Here is a 15,654-nt window from a genome sequence, read left to right as displayed (position 1 = left end):
TCCACAAAGAGTACCAAGGGAGCCTTAAGCAAATCAAGTGTAGATGATAAACTGTACTTTTTGATTCCTACGATTTAAAGAGGTGATGGGGAGCGGGGGGGGGGGGGGGGGCAGGCAGGGGGGCGGGGGAGGAGGAGGGGGAGGGGGCGGTGATATAACTGGGCTATCCAAGTGTCTCTTGAGAAAGATGGTCCACTTCACAAAGTAGGCAAAGTAGGGGGTGGGGATGGAGGGATGGGGGGTGGAAACAATCCGGCCGAGGGACAACCCCAGGATGCTGACCGAGCTTGGAGGTAGAGGGCCCTGGAGGCCAGGGACCGGAGAAGGGAGAGCTCGGGCAAGCCGTAGGGCCACGGGAATGAGCAGCAACGCAGACAGACCAACGCTGCCACGGAGCAGCGTGTAAGGGGACACCACGGAGGAAGCGAGGAGCCGGGGGGCAGCGACAGCAGCAGGGTGACCAGTGCCACGGGCGACGGGCAAGTGGCGACTGCGAAAGCAGCACAGCAGCCGGAGGTGGTGGCACTCTGTTGAGTCAGCACAGCTCCCACTCGGGGGGGGGGGGGGGGGCGGGGGGGCACTTGTAGGATCCCCGCTGCTCTTCGGGCCCCGGGGGCCCGCTACGGAGGGTCAGGCCCGCGGGCGGGAGAAATGATGTTCTCGGAAAAGCTGGCGCCGGCCCCTTCCCCATTTCACAGGTAAACACTGGCCGCCGTCGCCGCTTACCTCTGTTAACATTATTACACCCCGGGGAAGTGAGCTCCTCCCTAGCCTCGCCGCATGGCAACAGCCGTAGCAGCAGCGAAAACTGCCCGAGCCGCCGCCAACTGCCGAAACAGCTCCTTCAGTCCTCTCCCGGGCGGCGGCTTTACTCGGCTTCGCTGGCTTCCCCCCGGCCCGGCTGCTCGCGACGGACGCGCCGCCATCTTGGAAGAGCGACGTCCGCGTATCTCTGCGACGTGCGCTCCCATTGGCGGGCGCAGGAGCGGCCGGCGGCACGTGACCGTCTCCATGGCGCCGGCGCGTGGGGAGGCGGGGGCGGGCGCTCGGCGGCCCGCTCGGCCCGGGTGGGGAGGCCTCCCAAGCCGGGTTTCCGGGCCGGCTCGGGACTCGCGGGAGTGGAGACTGGGTCTCGCGCGGCGGCGGAGCGGCTCGCGCGTCCCCCGCCGCACGCCGGGGAAGGCCGACTCCGACTCCCGGGCGGAGCGAGACCTGCGGGGACCGAGCCTTGGGCGGGTGGCGCTGCGGACCTCGCGCGTCTCGGGGACCCGGCGGCCGATGTCCTGTAGGAAAACTTGCCTCTCTCATTTCCTTGGCCCCGCGGCCGCCGAAGAGCGATCTTGGGTTAAATACGGTCTGAAACTTGCTCCCCGCGCAGTCCCTTCGCCTTCTGAACTTGGACAGAAACTTTCCTTCGCCCTTGCGGGTCGTCAGCGAACCCCCTTCGAGAGTGTGCGACAGGTCGCAGGACTGATACAGGCAGATCAGCTTTACCCACGATCCTAGCGGTCAGGACGGTCGCTCCGTAGGTGATTGGCCAGCACCTGCATGACCGTGAGGGCTGAGTCTTGCTCCTTGTACGAGAGCTCAGAGAAAGCCACTTGCATGCCTTTTCAGTGCCCTTCCTACAGCTCTGCTGGCTCCCTGATCTGTCTGTGTATCAAGGCGAGCAGATTTCGGCAGGTGTCATTGTAAACAGTGCCTACTTAAAACAGGCTTGAACTCCGGCACTCTGTGCTCAGAAGCCCCCGAGACTGACACCATCCTGAGTCCACCCCTGGATGCATTACGGTGTGTGCAATTAGAGGCAGTCACGTCTACCTGGATTTTAAGGAAAGTAGTTTACCTGACCCTGGTGTCAAAGTGTGTTCCTCGGTTTTTGTATTAGAAAACTGGTGTACAAGGAAATTGAAGAGTCTCAGTTTTGACATGCAGAACCCCTTCCGTCTCCTTTTTTTCTTTTTTCTTTTTTTTTTTTTTTTAACAGAGGATGCATAGGCATTTGGGAAAACTGATGCCAATAGTTTATTCAACCCTCTCCTGAATCTCCTTCCTCCCAGCTCCACTCCTTTCCTTAACAATTGGCACTATTCTATAAAATGAAATTTACTTAGCACATGACTCGTATTCTCAAAAACTAAGTGAGGGCGTTACAAACTCGTTTTACCTCTATTGGGCTGTGTCCTCGCTCGTGAAACAAAATTGTCCATTTAGGTAGTCTGGCAGAAATTCAAGAAAAAACCCCTCATTTTACTGAATTCAGCTAATTGAGGCAAAGTAGTTTTTGTTGTTCTGATCTGCATCTGATACGTAATTTCCATACTGCTAGCCCAGCAGGATTCTGGCCTCTGCAACACAATATGATGTGTTACTGGTATTGACAGATCAAGCCACGAATAGGAAATAGGATTGGAAAATTCTATCTGGACTAAGACGTGATAAGGGAAACTAAGAGATAATAGAGACAACAAGGAAGCTGGAAAAAGATACTGTTCCAACCTGTAAGTAAGAAAACAGAGGAGACTTATTAATATTTAAGATACTAGCTGGTGAATTAAAACTGTAATTTAGGCATCTAGCCCTGAGTATTTAACTTTTTGCACATATTATTCCAGGAGCAGTACGTGGTCACCTATTCTAAAGGTGGTAAAGTAAGTGTAGACATAACTTGAGGTTTGTACCAACCTGTAATATGACCTCAACACGCTTTTAACTTTTAAGAGTTTATCTGTAGACCAGGAGCAAGCCACAATCATTAGCTCCCTGTTTTCTCAGCTGGAGTCCTTTCTGTGACCTAAAAAACCTTATGCTAGCTAGCCTCCCAAGTCCCTCCTCACATCCACCTCTCTGACCTCATTTCTACTACACACTTTGTTCTAGCTTTCCTGCTCCTATAACAGCAAGGCATGTTCTTGCCTTCGGGCCTTTGCACTGACTGTACTCTTATCTAGAAGTATCTTTCCACCAAATACTTGCATGGCTAGATCCCTCACTTTTGTCCCATCTTTAGTTAAATGTCACCTTTTTCAAAGAAGCCTACTCTGACCATCCCATTTAAAATGTTACCTGTCTCCATCTCCCCTCCCTTGCTTCAGTTTTCTTCATAACTCTTATACCTTCTAACGTAATTACAATTTTTCTTTTGTATTGTCTGTCTTCCTTCCATTAGAACATGAGTAAGCTCCACAAAGACAGGAATTTTTTTGTTCTGTTCAGTGATGTTTCCTCAGCACCTAGAATACTAAGAATATTGACATGGCACTTAGTAGATAATATTTCTTAAGTGAATGAGTAAATCACTTCCTAAAAGACTTCAAAAGGAAAAAGCCTAGTTCAAATTGATTTAAAACAAAAACTTTGGTGTTGAAAGGTTAATTTTTTTAAAAATCGGCCATTGTGTGTTACCTTGCGGTTATGAGGGAATTACGTTTACGGTCAGGAGAATGCCAGAGGGAAGTTTATGACAGAATTGTGAGCTACACCTTTATTTTTAGTGGTGGTAGTGGGATGGGGGAATAATAAAAATAAATTATGGTAAAAACAAACTTTACATTTATCTTGGGCATGAATTAAAATTAACGTGCTAGCAAGGGGAGGAACAAACTGAATATGGTATGCCAATTCGTGGAGTTATGGAAATTGAGGAGTTATATAAGTGGAAAGAGAATGTTTACAGAATCAGCTAGTTTAAAATGAGCGCCGAATTTGGTATAGATTACAGTTGCATTCCATGTGGCCTTAAAAACATCATATCAGTTGTTACAAAGGAAACCTGGAACCAGCTGATCTGAAATGCTGGCTGCTTTGGCTATCAATCAGAAATTAAAAACAAAACAATCCATCCATCTTAAGAAACACATGATAAGGATATTTACATGGCTGTTCTTGCAAAAGGTTTGATTCCCCAACAGCAATGTCTAATCTGTCCAGTTAACACAGGAAGGAATGACAAAAAGAGGTCAGAGGCAAAAATCAAGGGTGTGATGCTTTTTGAACAGGTCACTGCCAGTGATTTCTAAACCTCCAAGCAGCAATTCAGAATATCTAGTTTGCCTACTTTCATTTTAAAACAGATTAAAAAAAAATTCTACATATTCAAGTTGTTACAAATTGGCTATAATTCCTTTTGAAAAACTGGAAAAATATGACATCAACCTTCCAAGCAAATCTCCTCCATCACACAGTTGTTATACTTTATTATTTTGGTTTTTTAAGCCATTTCATTAACTCCAGTTTCTTCATAATACCATATCATCAGTGTCAACTACCACCTCTACTGAACATTTAATAGTACTCTGCATTCATTAACAAGGCCCAATCTTAAAGCCAGGGAATCAGTATTGAAGTAACACATTACCAGCAGAGGAGACATATTCTAAGACAACAGCAGGATATCCTGATTCTTTGTTAGTAGGGCAACAGGAAGCCGAAATCTCTGGACATTTAAGAGTGATCTGAAGACAAGCTTCAAATAGCCCAGCTTGTGCTTTTATCTTGCATAGTATTTTTTGAGGAAATACTGAGGCAACACAAGCCTAAGAAACAGAAACAGATAATATGAAGCCTTGCTAACAATACATTCAGGCATAGCAAAATAATAATGTTCACATTTCAAAAGTATGAAGGGATCACTGGTAACCCCAGGCGAGAGTTTTTAAGACAAATATTTTCACATCACAAAAATTAGACCTAGAGCACTTTTTCAAACCTTTAATTCTCAGTTATGAAAACTATTTTTCAGTACTTATGACCCAGGTTCTGTGGGAGGCATTTTGCGTATATTATACTTAACAATTGAAGAAGACTGTCACAGTAGATCTCATTACTCTTTGAGGCCATGACAAATTTAGTGAGTTGCTCCAAGTCACATGTCAAAGGTATATACTACCAATATCATTTATCACTGTTGGTGTTGACTTCAATCAGTTTGGCTGAGGTTAGTGTTTGTCAGATTTCTCCACTACAAAATTACTGTTTTTTCCCTCTTTCCATATTACTATACTCCGTAGAAGGAAGTTGCTATCAGCAGCCCACACACAAGGAGCCCGGAATTATTCTCCTCCTCCTTGAGGGTGGAACATCTACTTAAATTATTTGGAGTTATTTCGTATGGGAAATTTGTCTCTTCTCCATTTTTTATCAGTCCAATCATTTATTTAATAGAGTATGGACTCGTAGACATTTATTTTATACTTTGGGTTAAATCCAATACAATTTTATTTTGTTGCTCAAATTGTCCCAGCTTTGGCTATTAGGAATTCTTAGTTGCCCTATGTCCTCTTAATATACTCGCATTAATGTGGAGTAGTTTTTTATTGTTCTCTTCCTTACTTTCTGCAAGATAGTCTAGCTACTGCAAAATGCTCCAGGATCATTATACCCCCGTCCCAGAATCAGCCATTTTTCTAAGGAATTTCTATTCCTTTACTGGAGACTGATAATAGAAACCAAGATCTAGGCACTAGGTGTGTTCTTTGCTACTCAGAGTGTCCCTTCTTTTTACCTATATACACATATTTCTGTATGTAACCATCTGTATTTATATTAAGCTGAACATGAGTTCATACTGAGGTCTCCCGACTCTAGCCCATTAACAGTGAATCATTCTAGTGAGAAACCTGGTTCCTACCATTTTTGCCATCCATTTACTTGTTTAATCTCAGTACACATCCACAACAATATCAGAATTGTTAACCCTTGGGCAACAACCTGATCAACTAGAGTACAGTGTCTAGACACAATTCCTTTTCTCTTTAATCTTACTAATTTCAGTTATTTCCAAAGTTGCTTAGTTTAGCTACCTTTCCCCCTACTTCCTTCAGTGAGGTTGCTTCATACATCTAATAGATTAAGATACTCTTGTAGCACTCTACTTTCTTAAGATTCCCTCCAAACTCCTAAATGATTTTTTTCATTTGCATATAGTAAGTTTCACTCTTTGTGCTGACTTTTGACAACTACTTAATGTCCTATCACACAGAATAGCTTCACAGCCCTAAAACATAAAGGAAAAGGAAACTACATAATGAAATTACTTTTACATTTTTATCTATAGACCCAAACAACTGCTCTTTGTACAGAAGAAACTTCACTTGGATATAGAGATTTCAGAAAAGGTACATATATATTATATTTGATGCATTAAATACATAATTCTCTATAATAACTAATATTAAGTTCTTGCCATATGCCAGCCTTTGTTCTAAGTGCTTCACAACAATGGTATAAAATTAGAACTGTTATTATTCGTATTTTATAAATGATGGAATTGAAGCCCAGAGAATTACGTTTTTAGCTCAAGTTTACACAGCTAGTAGTAAAGTTGATATTTAATGAAAAATATATACACACGTATGTATATATATATATTTTTTTAATTTTTATTTATTTATGATAGTAACAGAGGGAGAGAGAGAGAGAGGCAGAGACACAGGCAGAGGGAGAAGCAGGCTCCATGCACCGAGAGCCCGACATGGGATTCGATCCGGGGTCTCCAGGATCGCGCCCTGGGCCAAAGGCAGGCGCCAAACCACGGTGCCACCCAGGGATCCCCACACGTATGTATATATATAACTACACATGTGTCCCATATGGTTATATAATTTAGAATTGTATGTGTATGTATATTAGATTAACTTTAAAAATTAAAAATTTTTAATAATCATGTCCTCAACTTCTTATGTGAATCATAAGAATTGTGATTGGCCTTTGACCTGTTTTTGGCTTCAGCCAAAGGAGGAAATGAGAAAAGGAATCTACTCATGGACAGAACCTAGTATGTCCCCACATTTAAGGCTTACCTCAGCTAGTTTCATTTTTACAGAGTAAGGGTAAAATCAAAGACTGCTATTATATTGCATCCTACTTTACTAGCTTAACAAGGAAGGTAAAAGATAAGATTATTCTAAAACCTAAGTTGATCAACACTTGCTTCCCCGCTGGAGATGAGCAGAGCTTCCTAATGTGGAGGGACACATTGGAAGTGATGACATTGGTAAGGGCTGCTATTGGCTGGGAGGCAACATACCCCAGGACCCTTGCCACCCTAGCTCTGCCTAATACGTTAATTGACACAAAGTTAGTTTAACCTGCTTTCACCCCTTGCATATATATATGGCAACTGATGTTTTTTAAAAAATTTTCAAATGTGGGGGACACCTGGGTGGCTCAGTGGCTAAGCCTTTGCCTTTGGCTCAGGTCGTGATCCCAGAATCCTGGGATTGAGTCCCACATTGGGCTCCCCACAGGGAGCCTGCTTCTCCCTCTGTCTGTGTCTCTGTGTCTCTCATGAATAAATAAATTAAATATTTAAATCTTTTTTTAAAAATTTCAAATGTAAGCCTATTAGTAATAGATGTAACACTATTAAATTGAAAAATATTAGATATATGCCCCTTAATATTGGCTGTGGAATAAAATGAATAGGAGCCTGAGAAGATTTACACTGTGGTCCTGTCTTTACTAGTAAATAGGGTTAATCCTTGGAAATGCAAATCCATCATTTGTTGAGCTTAATGTCTTTTTCTGTAGAGTTAGGAGGTTAAACATATAATTAAATTAACACTAATATTCTAATATACTGTGTACACAGTGTTATTTGAAGCTTTGGGCAATGTCCTATGGCTCAAGATCAAATGCTCTCTAAGGTTTTTTCAAGTTTAAAACTGGTACTTATAGCAAATAAGTTGCAGTTCATTTTTCTATCACTTTCCTTCAACAAACATATTCATCATCACCTTTTTCAAAAACCTTGCTACAGAGCAGACACATACTCTGCTGTGAACTGTTATGTGAATGGTAATGAACTCCTTGAATTACCACCTTTCCACTTAAAATGAGACACCTCCTACCTTATCACAGCCATGTGTGTAAATATCCACGAACAGAGAAATCAGCAAACACGTCGAGAAAAGTTCTGGTCTATAAAAAACAAAGCAAGTAGGCAAAGAAAGAGAATGTGAAATCAGGCTATTTATTCTTGAAATCTATAGGATATTCAACTAATTTGGATGGATAAGATTTATCTTGTTCACTAAATCAGCAAAATGCAGAGGGCTTCACATTTGATTTTTAAAAATAGATGTCCTTTTTAGGTTTTCCTGTTGCTGGGGAAGTGTTCTTTCTGTTGCTAACAGAGCTAAATGTTCTGCTTTGAATGGGAAATGTTTGTTTTTATTGGGAGGAGTAGCAGAAGGATGAATGAAGGAATCCATTTTTTTTTTTAAACTGTGTTTCTGTAAGTGAGATGTCTGCCTTCTGGGTAAAGGCATATGATTGGTTATTTACCAGAGAATCCTTTAATAGGATCATGAAATTTGTCTATTTGTTTACATGTTATTTTATTCACTAAAGCTTAAATGGGTTAACTATTCAAATTGTAAAGATCACAGGGCTGTAGAATTAATATTGAAACATTTATTACCTCTGAACCCTCAGTGGTTAGAAGGTACAAAGAAGAAATTTATCATTTTTACATTTTTTGCCTGGTATAATTTAGCTTCCAAAAAAGGGGTAAGGGAAGAAATAGATGAGATCTGGCTTTCTCTTCAAATCTTAGGATCATATAATTAAAATACCAACCATCTTGCTCTTCACCTTTATATATTATTGTTTGCACTCTTTGGGGCAGGAAACTAGTGGAGGAAATATCACAGGCAAGCAAATATGTATAAAATATTACCTTAGTATATACAGTGCTTAAAGCTGCATGGAAAAAAAATGGCCATTCTGGCTATCCTCAGCTTAAGAATTATAGAATTATTTTTAATGTAATTTTGTTAACCCAAAATTAAGTTCTATATTATCAGTATCTTAATTGTGTTGTAATACTCTGTGAAAGACTGTTGATTTCCTAAACAAGAGCTTTTACTTTGTTTCAGCTGTGTCTGATTAATTCATCAAATGTATTCTTCATGCCAGAAATTTTGGTTTCACTGAAACTCTATGATGTGAAAATGTAATTGAGTTTCTGTCTTCCAAATTTTATTTTTGTCTTTAGAAGCAAGTTGTTAATCTATGAACCATTAGCTTTTGAGAAAGGGAATATTTCATAATATCTCTCTAAATCATTCTATGGCTGTATTGACCTACTCATTTCATTTTCCTCTGGGCATTGAGAAAGATTACAAATCCTGCCTATGTAGGTGGGGTCATGTAACTAGCTCAGGTCAATGGAATGTGGCAATCCTCCTCTTTCTCCACTTTCGGAGGTGCCCTTGGGTGCTGTTTGAGATAACAAACACTTGAGATGGAAGGAACCATACAAGAGAACCCATCTACTAGATCAAAAAAGAAAAAGATGTTTGGACTTTGCATGACTGACAAGTTCTTTTACAGTTGTGGGTTGTTGTTGCCACACCTAGCAATACATATCCCAAATAAAACACTTTGTAACTACTTACTGATAGTAGAAAGTATGTAACCGAAGAAATTCTCTCTCTCTTCTGCCCCTCTGCTTCCAGAATGCAGGGACTGTTTTAAGTGTTGGTACTTAAGTCAATCCTTAATAGTTACACCAGATTTTAGGGAGGACTACTTCATCAAATCATGACCTGGGAATTACAGATTAAATGGCCACACACATACATACACACGCACACAGATTTCTGGGAGAGAGGTGCAAAGGCTGAAGACTGAAGACTCTGCCCCATCTTTCTGGTCTACTCAGAAAAGAAAACCATGAAAGTTCATGGAAGAGGAAAAAGAGTGAATAAGAGACAGGCATGAACCAGAATGAAGGACAAGCTGCTCTTAAAGAACGGAGTCTTTCCAGGGAGTTCTAGTAGCCATTATCCAAGGATGTGGAGAATTGGGAACTAGGAGGTAATAAAGCCAGCTGTTTGACTCAGGAATTGCATCAAAGAATGACTGGTTGATTGGACTATGGGGCAAGTTTTGCCTGGAGATGTCTTCAGGCACTCACTCCTCACCCTGATGGAAAGAGTCTCCCACACTGTAAATTCACTCGGGAACAGAGGGACTAATTGTTACTACACAGCGCCTCTGTGCCAGGTGCATTATGTACCTTGTTACCTTTATACTTCATGGTAGGTATTGTTAGCCCCAATTTTAAAATGAGGAGATTAAGTCTCAGAAGTTTGTTGAATTTGCCTCAGGGTTCTCTGCTAATAAATAGCATGTCAGTTTGAGTCTAGACTTTTCTGACTTGAAATTTACTTTTCTACTACCCACAAACTCAGCCTCAGAACCAGGAGTTAATATATGCTTTGAATGTCCAGTGAAAACCTGCCTCTTTTTCTCAAGCATCTTCCATTTTTTTGTAGTCTAAATCTCATGAGAATCTCTTGAAATAAACTATAATTAATCTAACAATAACTTGTTTTTCCAGTTTACCCACTCCCCCCAACATAAGAGATAAAGGTGTGAACCCTAAGAGTTTTATCTGATTTATTCTGTTAATTTGTCAAAATCTAACCATGGTCTAGTCTAATGTAAACACAGTATACCTCTCCTGATAGTAAAAGCCAGTTTCACAGATTTATTGAATTTTTCTCATTGATTGACATGCATTATACATTCAGCTAATCTCTCCAAGCCCACTTGAGGCCTCTTCATCACTGACAACATTTAACTTTTATGTCTGCCTCCTTCCTATTGACCTCTGCCTCATACCATGCTTATCCTATAACCTAAGAGTATCCAACCTATTTCTTTCACTCTGCCTCCCTTTCCATGTACAATGCCAGATTTGAGCTGTGTCAAGTCTGTTCTCCATTTTTCACCCTCAGAGTCCTATGCTTTTCTGTTTTTTAGACAAGTTACATCCCCTCTCTTCATGTGTGTCTGACATTGGCAAATCTATCATTAATCAACTCTTCCTCTGTCTCCTTAGGCTAATCTCTAGTTGCTAACGAATCCTCATGATCACAGGCTCTCTCTGAGCTTTCTGGAACTGAAAGGGATGACCTGTGATCTGTAAGCACCAGTTAGAACAAACCACAAGGCACAAATTGTGTACTAACTTCAACAGCAGGCCCATTTTGCTGAAGTACGCGGACATTTAGAAGATAAGACCAGAGTTGATTTGCAAAGTCCCATTTTTGATGGTGCAGATGGCAAATGTAAGTTTATCTTCAGTCACTTCTGATTTTTTTCCTAGGCTATCTTTCCCTTATCTTTTTATCTTTCCCTTATTTACTAGTCTCATTTATTATCCCTTTTCTTTTGAACCGATTCCTTAGAAATGTGTTTGGAATACTGTATCTCATATAATCATATGCCTTGCTTTGCTTATTTTAAGAAATACACTAAAATTTAAAATGTACGCTAAAACTAGTAGGTTTTTACAATAACACAATGTTTAAAAGTAACAAGTCTGTACTCAACATCAAAGACAAAATAATTACCAAATGACACAATTGCTCTCTAGCTTTCAACTTAACTTATTTAACAATTACTCTCATTTATCTATTTCATTTATTATTTTTTTTCATTTATTATTTTAAAGCACATGACAGTTCTCAGTTGCCAGAAATCTAATAAGCAGACACCTTTGTATTAAATGCTAAATACATAAAAACTAAAGTAAAATACCGAAAGTGTTTCTCACTGTTATTTTCCTTCATTCCTATATTTTGGCCAAATTATATTCTCTGGAAGATAGCAGTAAAACTGAGATAAACAGTATATTCCTAGTGTTCATTGTCCCATATTGGGTAGTATCGTTTTTAGATTATTAGAGTAAGAAAGAAATCCTCATACAGTTTATAATGTGATTAAATGAAAGTGAGATTTTAATCACACATATCAATGAAGGAGCAGAAAAGGTTTGCGGAGATTCTGCTTTGGCTCCTTTTCTAACTAAAATATAAAGCTTATGGAAATTACACTTTTTGTAAGTGTGATAAAATAAGCTCTCAATCACTGGCCGTAATAAAAGAGAAAATGAATTTTAAAAATCTGAAATGGCGAATAATCTAAAACTTGTCAAACTATAAAGTAAAGCCATTCAACTTTGAGCATGTCTCATACTGGATATCCACCCAGCTATATTTACTGTGTATATTCTTTTAGAGAAATCATAGTGATGCCAAAGCAGAACCTTAATTTTATATATTAGTTTTCCATTTTACAGTCACATCAAATTATTATTTCTTACCTATCTCTTTCTCCATGAAAATCTTGCAAACCATCAGTAGTGGTGTGCTAGAGCTGATTCAAACTGACTTATGAGCTAGGGCAGTTGTCAAAATTCTTGGAATTTTAGGCAATTTTTGAACATAATCAGTAAAAATTAAAGTATATACATAAATTATATATAAAACAAAAGTCATAAATACTCAAAAATGTTTGCTTCCTAATTGTTTTACTATTTTTTACTATTATCTTGTTTTCAAGGTCATTTATACTTATTCTGTGGCAAAAATACTATAGAATAGTGTGCTATTTCACATCTTTCAATTCTTTGTTCAGTGATATCCCAGAAATAGCTTAAAACCAGCTGTGAAGGTAGTATTTATACCAGGGAAATTGGTAAATATTACAAAATCAAGACCTGGGTTATTGTTTTGCTGATTTTCTAGAGTTAAGGAAGTGATCAAGAACATGTTAATAATGCATATTATTAGGTGTGATGACCAACTGTTATTGTGAATAACACACACACACACACACAAATTAAGGAACTATTCTTGTATTATTCATAAACAGTTCAGCAAAGAAGTTGCTCATACTATAGACAAATGAAATTCTGACATCTTCACCAGCATTTATTCATCAAACACTTGTCTGTCAATTGCAATCACAGTTTAGCTAGGGTACAAGAATTCAACAAAAATCAACAAAAGCATTAACAGAGAATTTACTGGCTATATACAAATCATAACAATATTAATATTGTATCATTTTTAACAAATCGTGTGCCACTCGTCTTTTTATATCAGCAAAATATGTGATAAATGCATACGCATCTATAAATACATGCATACCTTTTTTTCCCCAAAAAGCCAGTTTATCAGCTTGCCACTGTCCAGCACTGACACTCTCTGACCTCCTTCATACAGTCTCAGTTTACCCATTGATTGCCAGCTTATTTCTCTTCTCCAGATTCTTTTTTTGTTGTTTTTTTTTAAGATTTTATTTATTTATTCATGAGACACACACACACACACACACACACACAGAGAGGGGCAGAGACTTAGGCAGGGGGAGAAGCAGGCTTCATGCAGGGAGCCTGACGTGGGATCATGCCCTGGGCTGAAGACGGCACTAAACCGCTGAGCTACCCAGGCTGCCCTCTTCTCCAGATTCTTGATGCAAGGACCCAAGAATGTTGGTTATATTGTTTAAGGTGATCCGTCCTCTTTCTTTTACTTACAGACTCTGCCTCCCTTGCCACAGAAGTGGCCATGGAACTTGCACTTAATTGATTTGAGTAGCAGTGATTAGTGAATTTACAAGCAACAAAAGCAGAGATAGAGTCCCTTTCTGGCTTTGATACTATGAATCCTCAGGATTGGTGTTTTTCCTGGGGTTACTAAGCAGAATCTGCTGGTAGGTATGTTCTCTACCACATAAAGAAGGTGTTTCTGCAGAGCAAGAGAAAATGAGATTACTTTGTCAAGAGAAGCAGAGGCAAGCAGAGATGAGCAGCAGAAATAATATGTTCTGGTGATGTCAAATTTCCAGATCCAGTTCTTCCTATAGGCATTACTTTCTACAGCCATTTCATTTATGTGAATTATCAATATCTTCCTAGATACATGTACCGATACGTTTATCTTTACTTTAAGATAATATAAACTGATTTTCTCTTTACTTGTAATATTAGAGTCCTGACTAATACAAATCCCTGTGTGTTAATGGACAGGCTTTGTCAAGTCTGCAAACTGCCTGAAATTGTATGTAAAATTTTGTATTTGTGTTTAAGTGCATCCCCCTCCACCCCAGAATAAAGTTTATAGCTTGCCTCAAATTCAAAAAAAGACCTATAAGCCCAAAAAAACTGACTTAAGTTAATGTGAATCAAAATAAGCTAAATAAATAGCTTGCTGTGTCAGAATTTGCTCAGAATATACCACACCAAGGTGATTACATTCATCTGAGTATGGATTGGAGTCTATCTTTGCCTGATATTTTTAACCTAGATTTTAAGGCTTTCTAGGGGCTTTAACCAAAGACACTTATTTTTCATCTAATTCCTCACTTGTTACTTTCTTCACAAACTAGCCTATTTGTATATGTGTGATATTGTTAGCATATTTCTCAAGAGAGTAAAATGAGAGGCACTTGTTATTCACTTGAGTTGTGAAACATCAAGGAAGATGAACATCTGATAAGAAACCAGTATCTATATTCTGTACAAACCTTTAAGCATGATTTTTACCTACCTTTAGAAATAACTTTCAGGGAAATAATATTGTACATTAAATTCAAATTTGATAAATATATCTCAGATGTTTTAAGATTCTTTTCAAAAAGAATTCTGGGTTTAAGAAGCCAGTGAAATTAAGTTATAGAGCAGAAAGAATCTTTATTGAGGTAAATTAAAACTGGACTCAATATAAATGAGAAAACAGTAAAATATAAGAAATCCATCTTGTTCTCTTGTGATGCTAGCTATCATAGGTAAAATAATTGTATTTGATTAAGAAGCAAAATAAAGTGTTCCCAATACTATGCATTCAATACCTTTACTTCAGAAAAAGCTAAAGCAATTTCATAGGATGATTTTTGTCTAAAAAAGTAATTTATTGCTTGGATAAGCATGACACAGAGACTGTTCAGGACCTACTTACCTAAGTGAAGCAATATTAGCCTTTGTAAGAGTTTTGGTTTGTACCTATTGCACTCAGAGAAATTATTTAAATATCATTTAAAATATAGTGGACACAATAAAGTAATATAGTCAAGATTTCTTTAAAAATAAATTTGGTTTGAAAATTAAAATGTGGTACACTGAAGTTTCTAAAAACTGAAAACATTTCGTCATCAGAGCCAGTAGACAACATTATAAATATCCTGTCAAGGCTGAAGTGGAATAATGTTTAAGGCTGATACTGAAAACAACTAGACTAAGATATCAGGTTATTTGGTAAGTCTAGTAATGAGAGCTTAGGAGCTAAAGCTATCAAATTAACTGGCCTACTTTAAGAAAAAAATTACTATATTTAAATCTTATTTTTAGATGAAATTTAGTGTTGCTTCTCTAAGTCATATTAATCATTAAGTTACCAACTGAGAATGATTACTCAATGCAGAGAAAGAAATTCTATCCTTAGTTCTAATGCTAAATTGGGTTATATCTATTTATTTTTTTATAAATTTATTTTTTATTGGTGTTCAATTTGCCAACATATAGAATAATACCCAGTGCTCATCCCATCAAGTGCCCCCCCTCAGTGCCCGTCACCCATTCACCCCCACCCCCCACTCACCTCCCCTTTCACAACCTCTAGTTCGTTTCCCAGAGTTAGGAGTCTCTCATGTTCTGTCTCCCTTTCTGATATTTTCCACTCATTTTTCGCCTTTCCCATTTATTCCCTTTCACTACTTTCACTATTTTTTATATTCCCCAAATGAATGAGACCATATAATTGTCCTTCTCCGACTGACTTACTTCACTCAGCATAATACCCTCCAGTTCTATCCACGTCAAAGCAAATGGTGGGTATTTGTCGTTTCTAATGGCTGAGT

The 15,654-nt window shown here is 38.9% G+C and overlaps 2 protein-coding genes across 7 annotated transcripts in view; one reads left to right on the top strand and one right to left on the bottom strand.

Moving 5' to 3' along the window:
- Nucleotides 1-959, bottom strand: part of SNX13 (sorting nexin 13) — a 173,677-nt gene extending 172,718 nt beyond the window's left edge. For 3 of the 6 annotated variants that reach the window (XM_077856612.1, XM_077856610.1, XM_077856611.1), the window contains exon 1: nucleotides 727-959. In XM_077856612.1, the coding sequence (XP_077712738.1) occupies nucleotides 727-738 (12 nt within the window). In that variant the 5' untranslated portion in view covers nucleotides 739-959. The remainder of the gene's footprint in view (nucleotides 1-726) is intronic. The other 3 variants (XM_077856614.1, XM_077856616.1, XM_077856615.1) reach the window with 3 other exon arrangements.
- Nucleotides 736-13,933, top strand: LOC144288792 (uncharacterized). Its single transcript, XM_077856649.1, has 5 exons — nucleotides 736-2,501; nucleotides 6,398-6,557; nucleotides 8,880-10,011; nucleotides 10,853-11,081; nucleotides 13,339-13,933. Exon 1 carries the CDS (start codon nucleotides 781-783, stop codon nucleotides 1,504-1,506), a length of 726 nt encoding a protein of 241 aa, XP_077712775.1. The 5' UTR covers nucleotides 736-780; the 3' UTR covers nucleotides 1,507-2,501; nucleotides 6,398-6,557; nucleotides 8,880-10,011; nucleotides 10,853-11,081; nucleotides 13,339-13,933.
- Nucleotides 13,934-15,654: the final 1,721 nt, after the last annotated feature.

Source organism: Canis aureus, chromosome 18 (genome assembly GCF_053574225.1).
Source record: "Canis aureus isolate CA01 chromosome 18, VMU_Caureus_v.1.0, whole genome shotgun sequence".
Lineage (NCBI taxonomy): Eukaryota > Metazoa > Chordata > Mammalia > Carnivora > Canidae > Canis > Canis aureus.
The sequence above is the reverse complement of the archived record's forward strand: the minus strand, read 5'-3'. Positions and strand labels throughout refer to the sequence as shown.